We start from the raw sequence: 12,500 nt of genomic DNA on the forward strand, positions 1-12,500 counted from the left end.
TTACATCAGGCGATACTAATGTTGGATGTTACCGTACCGCAGTCGGGTTTGATTTTAAACTTTTGAAACTTATAAACTCCTGTTGATAAAGTTTCAGACAAGGAGATCCTTTGACACATTTTAAAAAGATGGTTTCAGATTATTTTAAAAATCTTCTTGAAAGTATGTATCAGCTTTACACAGTTGCCAATGCTCTGTAAACGTGTCCTCCAACGTCTTCCTGTTGTTGTCCTGAGCGTTCAGAAGTTTTTCTCCTTGACTCACCACCACCTTTCTTCCCCATTACCGGTCTTGTTTGGTCCATCTTTTCTGTTTCCTGTTCTCAGTCTTGAAAGCATGATTCCGCATCAGCTCTAATGGCTAATCGACTAGTCATAGCTGTGACGTCTTCAGACCGTCTAGCGGACCATTTTCCACTCTTCTAATAAAAAAACCTATTGAGTGGATGTGAGCAGGCATCCATCACCGTTGTCATCATCATTTTGATATATATAGCCTACTGCTACCTTGCCTGTATGCCTTAAGCCCCGGAAACACCAATCCATCAGAAATAACTATAAAAACATAACAGATCGGTGGAATTCGACTGTGACTTCTGAAAACCAAGCAACTGAACAATGCAACCTAGCAGCTTAATACAAAACCTTGTTTCTAATTGTTCTGAATGGACCAATGGACTGTGAAAAGTTCAAATTGTCCCTAAAAAAATGTGTATGAAATGTACAGGGACAGACCCTTGTCGTTTTCGTTGTCCGTCAACAGATGGCTCCCATAGAGAAACCATTGGCTCAATCCCGTAATTAACAGATAGCATGGACTGGTGTGGCCAATCCCACAACTTGCCTGTGTGTATGGATGCTTGTGAGGTTGCCTCTTGTCCACGACTCTCCTTGTGAAAGACTTTACCATCTCAAAAGAACTCCCCTGGTTGAATAACGGATAGATGCTGTAGATAAAGACAATCAAAGTTATCTCTGTTTGCCTCCTCTCTAACAGGTAACCCCTCTCACTCCCCCCTTTCTCTCTTTTTCTTTCTCTGTCAGGTGACCTATGGTTCCTTCGACTACACCTCCCTACTGTACCTGTCTGACTATGGCACTGACTTCACCGGAGGGAGATTTATCTTCATGGACTCCAATGGCAACCGGACTGTGGAACCACGTGCAGGTAAATGTCCACACGGCCATACGATGTATCACACGTGAAGACCTAGTGACAAGACACTTGATGCATGCAATTCATGCTTGTTATGATTTATGAATCAGGTTATGTACTTGAGACGATTTGCTTCATTTGCTTCATCAGTGCTGAGCAGTGTAGTTGGACCCCAGTGATGAAGTATGCAGTCTCTCTCTAAGTGTGTTTATGTTGACTAGATTAGTAAATGGGTTGGCAACTGTGCAGATTTAAGGCCTTAAGTGCTGGCTGATAAGCCTTGATAGCCCAGAGGGGCTGGAGGCCAGCTAGTGATGTCGTCATTGTAATCATGTTGCTAGTGATTGTCGTCTGTGTTTATCCTAACTGGTTTTAAAGTGGGGTTTATCTTAACTGGTTTTAAAGTGGGGTTTGGATGAACTGTTCTTTTTCAAGCAGCCTTATTAGCCTCATAAAACCTATGATTGGATAGTATGACCTATGAATATGACCTATGAATATGACCTATGAATTTCTAACGGATAAGTTGGCTCCCCTCACATTTATCTGTACTATTATTTTCAAACCATATCTATCTATCTATCGATCTGTCCCTGCCTTGCATTTGGTTTCTGTCAACCACATGACGCCACAGATTGAGCGATGATGTTGCAGGAGACTGGCATAAGCTCTGAAATGGGTTCCTCTGTCTCTTTCCATCCCTCTGTCTCTGCCTTCCTCTCTTGCTCTCTATGTTTCCACCTATTCCCGTTCTGAGACCCCCCCCCCCCTTTTTTTTTACCTCAGATGAGACTTCTCTTCTCTCAGCGTGATTGCTTGATTTTCACCAGTCGTGACATTGACAGTGCTGAGAATCCCCTGACAGAGCTTCTGAATACACACCTGTATTGTTACTGAAAGAATCTACATGTGACAGACAGGAGGGAATCAACTGTTAAAAAATGAGCCACAGTGATTTTGAGTGTCAGTGCAACTGCTGAGAAGGGGAGAGAGGGGGAGAGAGAGAGGGGGAGAGAGAGAGGGGGGGAGAGGGAGAAACTTCATGTGACTGTGATTTTCACTGCTCACAGGGAGAAGGGGGGCAAAAACATGCATAATGCATTATTTTATTCAGAATGTGCTATTCTCTTTACTATGTTCACTTCTTTAACCTCGCCAAAGTTAGCGAAGTCGCACGAGGTTAGAGCGACAGAGAGAGAGAGAGAGAGAGAGAGAGAGAGAGAGAGAGAGAGAGAGAGAGAGAGAGAGAGAGAGAGAGGAGAGAGAGAGAGAGAGAGAGAGAGAGAGAAGAGAGAGAGAGAGAGAGAGAGAGAGAGAGAGAGAGGAGAGAGAGAGAGAGAGAGGGGGAGAGGGAGAGAGAGAGAGAGAGAGAGAGAGAGAGAGAGAGAGAGAGAGAGAGAGAGAGAGAGAGAGAGAGAGAGAGAGAGAGACGAGAGAGAGAGAGAGAGAGAGCTGCCAACATCTCAGCCACTGCTATTGTGTGGATAAGCCCTCATGTCTGGCTGATGAGCCTGTGATCCTCACCAAGATAATTACTGCTGTTTGACATCACAGCGGTGAAGGAGCTGTAATTAAATCTGCAGGCAGACAATCAGAAACTCACTGCACTGAGGAGGGGCGAGAGACGCAGAGAGAGACGCAGAGTGAGACTCAGAGAGACAGGGATGGATAGATGAGACAGCAGGAGAGATGGCAGGAATGGAGAGGACAGCAGGAGATGGATAAAGCTGTGCGATCAGTGCCTACCCTAATCTATTTATACGCATCTTTTTACGTCTTTTTACGTTTACATCTGCTCCATGATTTCACTTATTTTCATGTGTATCCTCATTAGTGAAACTCGATTGACGTCGATGCACCATGATGTCCTCCCCCCCTAACTGGTGTTTCACAGAACATACTCCATATGCTATGATGTATAGATATTATATACATCATGTTCTTTGCCGTGCATGTACTAGGCATGACTCATGAACACACAGCAGGATTCAATTACCAAACACCAGGGGCCTGCACATAAATCAACCTAGGCACTTCAAGGTATATATGGGATACATATTATACAGTTTAAAATCATATTACATAATAATCCATCTTGTTTGGTCCACCTCTTCACTCTTCAGTTCCATGTTACGTAATAATTAATAGTTGTAGACACACATGTTATAGTAGTTATCCTCACCCCCGTTGTTTCCAAGGTGTTTTGGTCACTTCAAACCCATCCAGGTAATTGTGTGTTCCATTCCGGAACTCGCTAGTTCAATATGGGATCATCAGTATTCTCAAGGACAGAGTGTCACTAAGGCACCCAGTAGATTAATCTTCAGTTAATGATTAATGGCGGTCTGGGAGGAACAGTTGCATTGACTGAGGGTATTGATATTTTTTTCCCCCCTGATGAGTGCGTGGGTGTTGTTTTACCGGCGAGCTAGGTAGCTTGGATGAGTCATGTACGGAACTGTAGCTTTGTGCCGTACAGGAGAACACATGTCCTTCATATTCAACGAGGCACCTTCAGGTTAGCCCTGCCACGCCAGTTATGGCAGACATGAACCCATTCCAGTCAAGGATTAAATAGCTTCATCAAAACTAATAGGCTGTTGAAAAGTAATTCAGTAGGTTTGTTATGATGAACTTTGTTGATAGGGGCAATTGGTTTACTGACAGCTAGGCAAGACTATTAGCCTTGTACAACCTCAACTGTCATTGACTGTCTGGCGCAGTCACAATTGGAATATTTATTATGATCAATCGAGAAGCGGATTGGAACCAGAACTATCCGGTAGTATTTGATTTAACTAAGCTTTCTCAGAAGTCTAAAGTAGCTCTTCCACAACATCACTCTATTGTATTGGTAACCTGTAGCGTTGTCGTGCAGCTTTGTCCTATCAGATTTGGAGAATCATCAACTATGCCTGTCATGGTAAACATTTCAAGTGTTTTACATTCACAACTCAAAGGGATTCATTTCAAATCGAGCACACTCTGCCGGTATACACGGCCGTGGCTAGTAGTACCACACGGAAATGCCCTCCTTTTCCTTCCTTTCATCAGAGGAAAGAGTGACATCCCAGCTCATCTCACGGTGCGTCCGTCTCTCTTCTTCTCTCTTCTTCTCATACTCTTTTGTTTGGTATTGTTCCTCGCATTCTTTTCCAATTTTCTCATTTTTCAGAGCGGAAATTTCATTAGATAAGTTCTCTGCACTGATTTCCCCCGACATCCTAGCTAGTGCACTGCCAAGGGGATTTATATAGCGTCACACACAGACATAAACATACACACACACACACACACACACACACACACACACACACACACACACACACACACACACACACACACTCAGCTTTTCTCCCAGGGAATGCACTGCAGACAACCAGGCAACAATTTCTGCATTTTATTCAAGTTTTAATGACATAACTCCTAACTTTCTTAAAGAGTAGAAAAAAGTTGCTTCAAAACTTTTAAGCTGCTATTGGAGTTGAGGATCATATAACATGGTTATGTAAACAATCACACAGTATCTCTCTTTATTTTTATTGTTATCCTGCAGCAACTTCTCATTAGCTGACCCAGTCAAGCAAAGCCCGGGCGTTTTTTGTTTTTTTATCGGATTTGCCCTCAAGATGCCTCAAAAAGTTGAAAATTCCAACCAGCTCATGTGTTTATTTCAGTGAATAAGTATTTATTTTATTCAGACATTCAAAGACATCTCAGTTTCTTAAGGGGGTGGGTCTGTCTGTCTGTCAGTCAGGGCTAGCTAGGTTTCTGACTTCTCTGAATCAGCCATTTCTCACCTCCAGCCTGTCACACTCTTAGTTTGGACTCCTTTATATCAGTCTGTCCTGCTTATTCTTACCCTTATATCTTTCTCTACTCCCTATCTCTCTTTCTCTTGTTTCTTTCTTTTTTTATTTATCTCTATTCTTTCATATTCAGTCCCTCTTTACCAGCTCGAAGAACCATCAACCCATTCCTCTCCTCTTTCGCTCTTTTCTTTATCTCTCTGTTCTAACCAACCCATTCCTCTCCTCTTTCGCTCTTTTCTTTATCTCTCTGTTCTAACCAACCCATTCCTCTCCTCTTTCGCTCTTTTCTTTATCTCTCTGTTCTAACCAACACATCTCTTTCCTCTTTCCCTCCTTCCCTCCTTCTTATCCATCCTTCTCTTCTCTCTCCCCCACAGGGCGGGTTTCCTTCTTTTCTTCTGGCACGGAGAACCTACACCGCGTGGAGCAGGTCTCGTGGGGCACGCGCTACGCCATCACCGTGTCCTTCACCTGTGACCCAGCACACGCAATCGCAGACCCCACCTTTCCCCAAGTCACGGCTGTATGACGTCGCCACCTGTAGGCTGGGAGGAGCCCTGCAACACAGGAGGGGAGAGGAGAGGAGAGGGCAAAGATGTGATTTCAGGAATTCGACTTCGTAGTCCAGAAATACTTTTTACTACAACTGTATCATTAAAATCATGTGTTTTTTTTTGTTTGTTATGTAACGCCATTGATTACGTCCCGACCAAGGCAGAGAGTCATAGAGGATGAAAGGGTAGGAGTGAAGAGAACGATGTTTTAAGGAAAGAGACGTCTGAGATCAGTTTTTTTTGTATTCCAGTTCCATCGTCTTCCATCGGGGGAACAAAACGAAACAAAACTCTGTCTGGGTCAGACTTTAGTTTTTATCAATGTCAAAGGAAACAGGGTTGCACTGCCATGTGGCGGTACACACAAATCCAGAACATTCCATACACACTGTTCACGTATTCATCCCAGTTCTAAATGAAATCATGTCTGATGTTTGTTGTTGTAAGTGGCCGGTGGAGAGGTTTGTTATCTTTTTTTTCTGTGTCACATTCCTCTCCTTGTTGATCGTGCCACAGTGCCAGGTCAAATGCTCGTCCCCTCTACCCCGTAGGGCCACTGCCCTGTGTCCTCTCATCCTGTTCTTACCATGTTTGTTTTTTGTTTTTTTTACCGCTGCAATCATTCTTCGGTTCAACATGGCTTCCCAGCAGTTTTCCCCTAATCGGCTCTTACTATTGGCTAGAGAGGGTAGAGCTAAACGCTGAACGTTCTTTCACAGGAATGGGATTTGAGGCAGTGGAAGTAATTTGGGATATCGGTGCACTGATAACGGTGCCTCGATGTGCTATCAGCCTTTCAAGTGCACTGTGACGGAATTGATTCACCAACAAGACGGACGATGACATGTTTTCTTCTGAGAAGAATCCCCACAATTGAAAAGTAATTTGTCCCTTTTTGTGTCAAGGTTATCATTTGCTGAAATTATATGTCATTTTTGAAAATAAATAAAAGACAGAAGATAGATAAATAAAACACAAAAAATAACATGAAATAGACTCGTCTTGGTCTCCCTTCTTTCACCCATGCTGTTTTTAATGATTCGGTTCCTTGTCACAGTTTGTGTGTGTGTGTGTCTCTCTCTCTCTCTCTCTCTCTCTCTCTCTCTCTCCACTGCTTTTGGTCTGATGCTTTTACAAAACAGTTTTGCACTGCCCTCCCATTCTAGCCAGTAAGATGGCCTTAACTGAAACACATCTGAACGGAAACACGACTTAGACTTTATTGTGCTGTTTTTATCCTCGATAATGTTTCTTATTTATGTTTTTCAAAAGCAACAGGTGATGTTTCACATGGATGGAGACGAGGTTGTATGTCAGGTATACAGTTTTATTATTGTAAGGGAACAAAGTCCTGCCCTGCATTACTCAAGACACTGGTTCTTTCATCACAGCTGACTAGGTGAGACAGAATAAGCTCTTTACGAAGCCATTGTGTTGAGTCTTTTCCCATTTTCCGCTCAGTAGGTCAGGACAAGCCTCTGTGTTTCCAATCTCCGTCTGGGGTCATGGTCAATGCATCCAACAAGATTGTGGTTGCATTCATAAATGTATTTTGTGCTGTGGCAAACAGTTTTCTGTTCTTTACTGTTTCCCTTTTCAAACAACTTCACATACATTTTTCCAATTAATCTAACATGCACCCTTGCATAGTGACAAGTGGTTATTTTGGAATATGGATGCGATATGTTTCACTTGCAGGGAATCCTCATGTGTCACAGATAGGGAAGTAGACAGGGAACACTCATTAATATGCACACACATCTGTCCCATGAAAGAAGCCTCTGTAACACAATGTGTCCTAGGAGACAGTGGAATACATTGGTGGAGCATTGGTGGGGTTTCCAACATGAGTTCTCACTGATTTGGGAGTTGGGGCTTGGCAATGTTTCCCCCATCAATGTTTCCCCCATCATTGCCCCCCCCCCCCCCCCCCCCCCAGTTTTGCCTCCGAGAAATGAACTAGGAAACCCTGGAGCAAGTCCCACTCACACACTGGGACAGCTGTTAGCCTGGGTACCATTTGTACTGGCACAACCAGCCAATACCCCTATTAATCCCTGCCAAAATCCTTTCATTTTTTACTTCATTAAATCTTAATCAGTTCAATGTCGGTCCTCTTTGAACTGGTGGTAAGGAAGAGCAGGCCGTACAATTATGAATTACGGAGTCTGATTAACTTCACTCATACTCTCTGTTAGGTTGAAGTTAGAACATATACTGTAACTTTTCATTAGTAGGTGAAAGTCAAAGTGCACTATTTCGCAACAAGATATTCATGGTGAGTGAGGATTGAACTTGTTTCCAATATATGCTCACCTACTCAGTCCTAATTGGTACATGAGGGGGAAGTAGGGAAACCTTCTAGAATGAAACGCCTCACAGAAGCATGCTGGTGTACCGTACCCGCCTATATCCCTACCTTCGTCTCTCCATAGGGGGCCTCTTACCCCAATCACTCTGTTCTGAGGAGAGAGGGATGAGCACACGTGGAGGAGAGGAAGAGAGGAAGAGTGGAAGAGTGGAGTGTGAGAGGGTGGATAGAAGAGCTTGAAATGAGGAGGGAGTGATGTGGAGCACAAATCTGGATATAAACATGGAGAAAGTGTCGATCTTTATAAAGTCTGTGGTACAGGTTTGTTTGTCTGTTTCAAACTGGTGGGTTGTGTTGTGTTGGAGAGGGCTGGCAATGCTTTCATGTTGCTAAACCAATCATTTGAGCCACAAAAGACAGGTTTCGGGGCCAAGTTAGCCCTGAACCAACCACCTTCTTTTTTTTCATGATAAATGATCAACTGAATTTGTCGATTTTGCTGAAAAGGCTGTCTCCTCTATGATGTCTGTTGAACAACTTCCTTAGCTGAAAATGGGCCCATAAGGACTTTCTTGCGGTATTTTGACGTCAATGGAAAATGAAACATTGACAAGTCTAGTTCCATTTGCTTAATTTCTTTAACGTGTCCTTGACTATTAAAAACCTCAAACTGTAAACCTCTGAGTCCAGCTGTCCCTCATTCCAGCTCCACATACATAAGGAGAATGCTCTGGCAAGCCCAGGGTAATACAACCCTTCATAGCCTGATAAAACCCAGCCCAGTGTTTACATCGATGTCAGTGCACTTGGTTATTATTCCCTTAAACTGGCTATTTACCCAGCCACGCCGTAACAAACAGTGACGTAGATATGGTAATCCAGAGGTAATTTCAGCGGATGATAGACAAGAGAGAAAATGTAAAACATTTAACAGGCTCCGTTGTTATCTACTGGGGTCGTTTATTTTTCTGTGTGACTAATTATTATAATTATTTCTGTTAAGTGTGAACCAAACGGAAAAGCCAGCCACAGCCTCTGTGGTCTTGACTCAGAGGTTCCGCTGACGAGCTAATCCCTGTCTAATGAAACCAGATCATGAGAGTCTGCCACTATAAATGATCACTAGACCATTTATAGACCACTGGACCAGACTACTAGACAGGGGCCAGGTTCCATTTAGATCCCTAGCTCCTTCCCCTAGCCTCCTAGCACCCTACCTCCTTCTCCTAGTCCCCTAGTTCCTTCCCCTAGCCCCCTACCTCCTTCTCCTAGCCCCCTAGTTCCTTCCCCTGGCTCTCTAGCTCCTTCCCCTAGACCGCTAGATCCCTTCAATACACTATCTGAAACTTCTCCCTTTATTGCTTTATTCAGAGGTTATAGGAGAGTGCTAGGGGCCAAAATGGAACCATGCCAAGAACTGTGCAGCCTCGACCCTGAACTTAACATAATTTGGAGTGCTGCAGTACCAGTGTTGCTACTCTGAAGGAGAGACAGCACAGGAGAATCAAGGGTATTTCTTTCAGCTGTGAGCCAGCGGTGAGTTCCCCTGCAGTGAAAGGAAGTTGCCCTAGGATGCCCAAACAGGACATAAGAGGGGTTTAAGTTCTACTGGGATAATGAGGCATCATTTATGAGCTGTGAATTCCAACAGAGGCAAGAACATATGCAATGTTTGAATGATGTGTTTTCATACCGTGCCAAGTGTTTATATGCAAAAGACGAGGAGAGAGTTCTCTGATGTGTAAAGGACAGGATGAAAGAGGAAGAGGATGAGGGGGAGAAGAAGAGAGGGAGAGGGGGAGAGATGGAGAGCAAGATAAAGACAAAGCAAGAGTTGCAGAGGACACACACACACACACACACAAGCACACCTAAAAAGCCCAGGCTTTTCACTGGCAAATGTCACTGTTACGGATATGATTTAGAAAACATGATTTCAGGCAATCTGGGACTGTGTGTGTGTATGTGTATATGTCTATTTCCTTATGCCACTTGACGGTGTGTATTTTCAACATAGGAGAAAGGTGACTTTTGCGGGGGTATAAATGTCTGGGCAGATGGTGGTCTGACGTGGATCTTAATAGAGCAAATTAGAGTAAATGAGCTTCTTTTTAGCACAGGAGGTCTTAATTGAGGTGTTATGGACTCTACATAAAACATGAGGCCTGATTATGTATCCCTCGTTAACAGCTAAAGCAACAGGAACATTCTGGACAGAAGGTCCTGTCCTGTTGCGCAATCTGAAATGAAAGATGCATCGTTCATTTGAATTTTTGATTTTCATCACATGCTGATAGTGATCTATATTGAGGTCTATTTAAACCTCAACGCATGATTAATCACTCACTGATTAAGATGGGTGATCAATCGAGTTTGGTAAACAATGTGCACAGATTCAGCTCTTTTTAATTGCAGCAGCCTGTGGTCAGGTGAGTGCTAATTCAAGACAGGCCAGATGGTCTCCTCCATCAAATCAGGACTAAAAACTCACCTCTCCAGAGTGGCCTTCCTGTAGTGTTCTTGGTTGTTAATAATGTATTGTTTGTTTTAATGCACTCAGTTCTACAGTATGCACTTTGAGATTGTTCAAATGAAAAGCGCTTTAAAAAATCAAATCTATTATTATTATTATTATTATTATTATTATTATTATTTGACCTACTGTAATAACAGCAGCAGCAGTGTTGACACACTGACTCTAGGTGTAGTCTAAAAGGTAGTGTATAGTGTACTGGACTCTAGGTGTAGTCTAAAAGGTAGTGTATAGTGTACTGGACTCTAGGTGTAGTCTAAAAGGTAGTGTATAGTGTACTGGACTCTAGGTGTAGTCTAAAAGGTAGTGTATAGTGTACTGGATCAGTGTTGCTATTCACAAGCCTTATGAGGGTGCCCTGCTTGATGTGTTATGGACGTGCTCAGTCTAGCACCTTTGCACTTTTCCCTCCTAAAGACCTCTTCACCCCCGCTACCCCCCTGTACAACTTTCTCTCCTGTTAATATAAAAGAAAAAAAATCCTTCTTCTAGCATTGTGACTGCCTATGGCCGCTGGTCCGAGCATTGATTACTTTATCCTATGATGACTGATGGACTGATGATTCACTTACTTAAACAAATGCATTTGCTGTAAATCGCTTTGGATAAAGGCGTCTGCTAAATGCCATGAATGTAAATGTAAACGTACACACCTCTGTAAGCCCTGCTGAAGGGTGCTGGCAGGGTGTTGAACTGTGACAGGGTGAGTGAGCGTGTTAGAGTGTTATAACAATGGGGTGTTAGAGTGTTATAACAATGGGGTGTTAGAGTGTTATAACAATGGGGTGTTAGAGTGTAATAACAATGGGGTGTTAGAGTGTTATAACAATGGGGTGTTAGAGTGTTATAACAATGGGGTGTTAGAGTGTTATAACAATGGGGTGTTAGAGTGTTATAACAATGGGGGTTTAAGCTGCTGTGAGCGGGTCGGACACACCGATGCCATGCTGTCTGACCATCCAACAACAGGAGAGCTGATAGGCTGATATCTGATTGAGGCTCTGAATTAGACTCAGAGTATGATAGTAGAAAATGTAGGCAACTTAAATACAGTGATATTAGCATATAGAACATGATGGAATGGTGCAATAAATTGGCTATTTCATTTTATGGGAATAATACACATAACAATCATCATCATTATCATTATCATCATCATCATCATTATCATTATCATCCTCATCATCATCATCTTCATTATCATCATCATGTAATGGCATCGTAAACCGAGAAACAGAAACACTATAATTGTGTGCGCACCAGCGCGCCAACAAAACATCTGAAACCACAGGCGCGTAATTGTTGGACTTATTACCTGTTGCAGTTCCCAAATTCGTTCTCTCCCTTTGATCATTGCTCACTGTCCTTTCAGTGTCCCCATCGCCAGCGTCTCCGAGTTAAACTCGAACTGGTTACTGGAGGACGCCGACTTTCCCCAGGAGTACAAACTGGGAGGGCGCTGCTTAAACGACGACGTGTAGCGGTAAAAACTCTTGTGCCTGTTCTTTAGGTATTCCCTGTAGTTCTTGGTGAGCAGGGTGTAAAGGAAAGGGTTAATGCAACTGTTGCTGTAGGTGAGGCAGGCCACCAGGTAGTTGATGCAGGTGTGTGTGCGGGAGGCCAAGCTCAGGGGCTTGTTGTGGTACAGGGGCAACAACTGCCAGATCCAGAACGGCAGAAAACATGCCCAGAACACCAACACGATGGTGAAGATCATTATCAGAACTTTCTGTTTCGGGGAGCGCTTGTTGCCTACTTTGTTGATGACGGAGTTCCGCTGGGACTCTAGATAAGTGCGGGCTAACCTCATATACAGGTAGCCAATAATACATCCTGGAGCCATGATACTGGTACCAAACAGAACGGTCAGGTAGATTTTATATGCCTGGGGTCCCCAGGTGGGCGCGCAAATTCTCTTTACGCCCCCGTCGGGCGCGCTCTTGGTGGTCTGAGTGACCATGACCGTCATCGGTAAGGTGAGGACCAGTGACAGGATCCAGACCCCCCACGCCAGGGCTTTGCGGTAGCTCTTGGAGCGCCTGACCGTGTCCAGGGGCTTGGTGACAGCCAGGTAGCGCTCCGTGCACATGACCGTGAGAGTAAAGATGCTGGCGTGCATGGTGAGAAGGTCCAGG

The 12,500-nt window shown here is 43.7% G+C and overlaps 3 protein-coding genes across 3 annotated transcripts in view; 2 read left to right on the forward strand and 1 right to left on the reverse strand.

Annotated features, from left to right (window-relative positions):
- The window catches only part of ogfod3 (2-oxoglutarate and iron dependent oxygenase domain containing 3), a 13,259-nt gene extending 6,761 nt beyond the window's left edge, over positions 1–6,498 (forward strand). Inside the window, exons 8-9 of the mRNA XM_083686921.1 lie at positions 1,044–1,167; positions 5,345–6,498. Coding sequence (XP_083543047.1) covers positions 1,044–1,167; positions 5,345–5,496 — 276 coding nt within the window. The 3' untranslated portion in view covers positions 5,497–6,498. The remainder of the gene's footprint in view (positions 1–1,043; positions 1,168–5,344) is intronic.
- Positions 1–12,500, forward strand: part of wbp2 (WW domain binding protein 2) — a 294,959-nt gene that overhangs the window by 51,219 nt on the left and 231,240 nt on the right. The window lies entirely within an intron of this gene.
- LOC310816768 (urotensin-2 receptor) overlaps positions 11,723–12,500 on the reverse strand; it is a gene marked incomplete at both ends in the record, with an annotated part of 1,092 nt that continues 314 nt past the window's right edge. Inside the window, one exon of the mRNA XM_083687070.1 lies at positions 11,723–12,500. This exon is cut by the window's right edge and continues 314 nt beyond it. Coding sequence (XP_083543196.1) covers positions 11,723–12,500 — 778 coding nt within the window.

This window comes from Argentina silus (genome assembly GCF_951799395.1).
Source record: "Argentina silus genome assembly, chromosome: 16".
In the NCBI taxonomy this organism is placed as follows: Eukaryota; Metazoa; Chordata; class Actinopteri; order Argentiniformes; family Argentinidae; genus Argentina; species Argentina silus.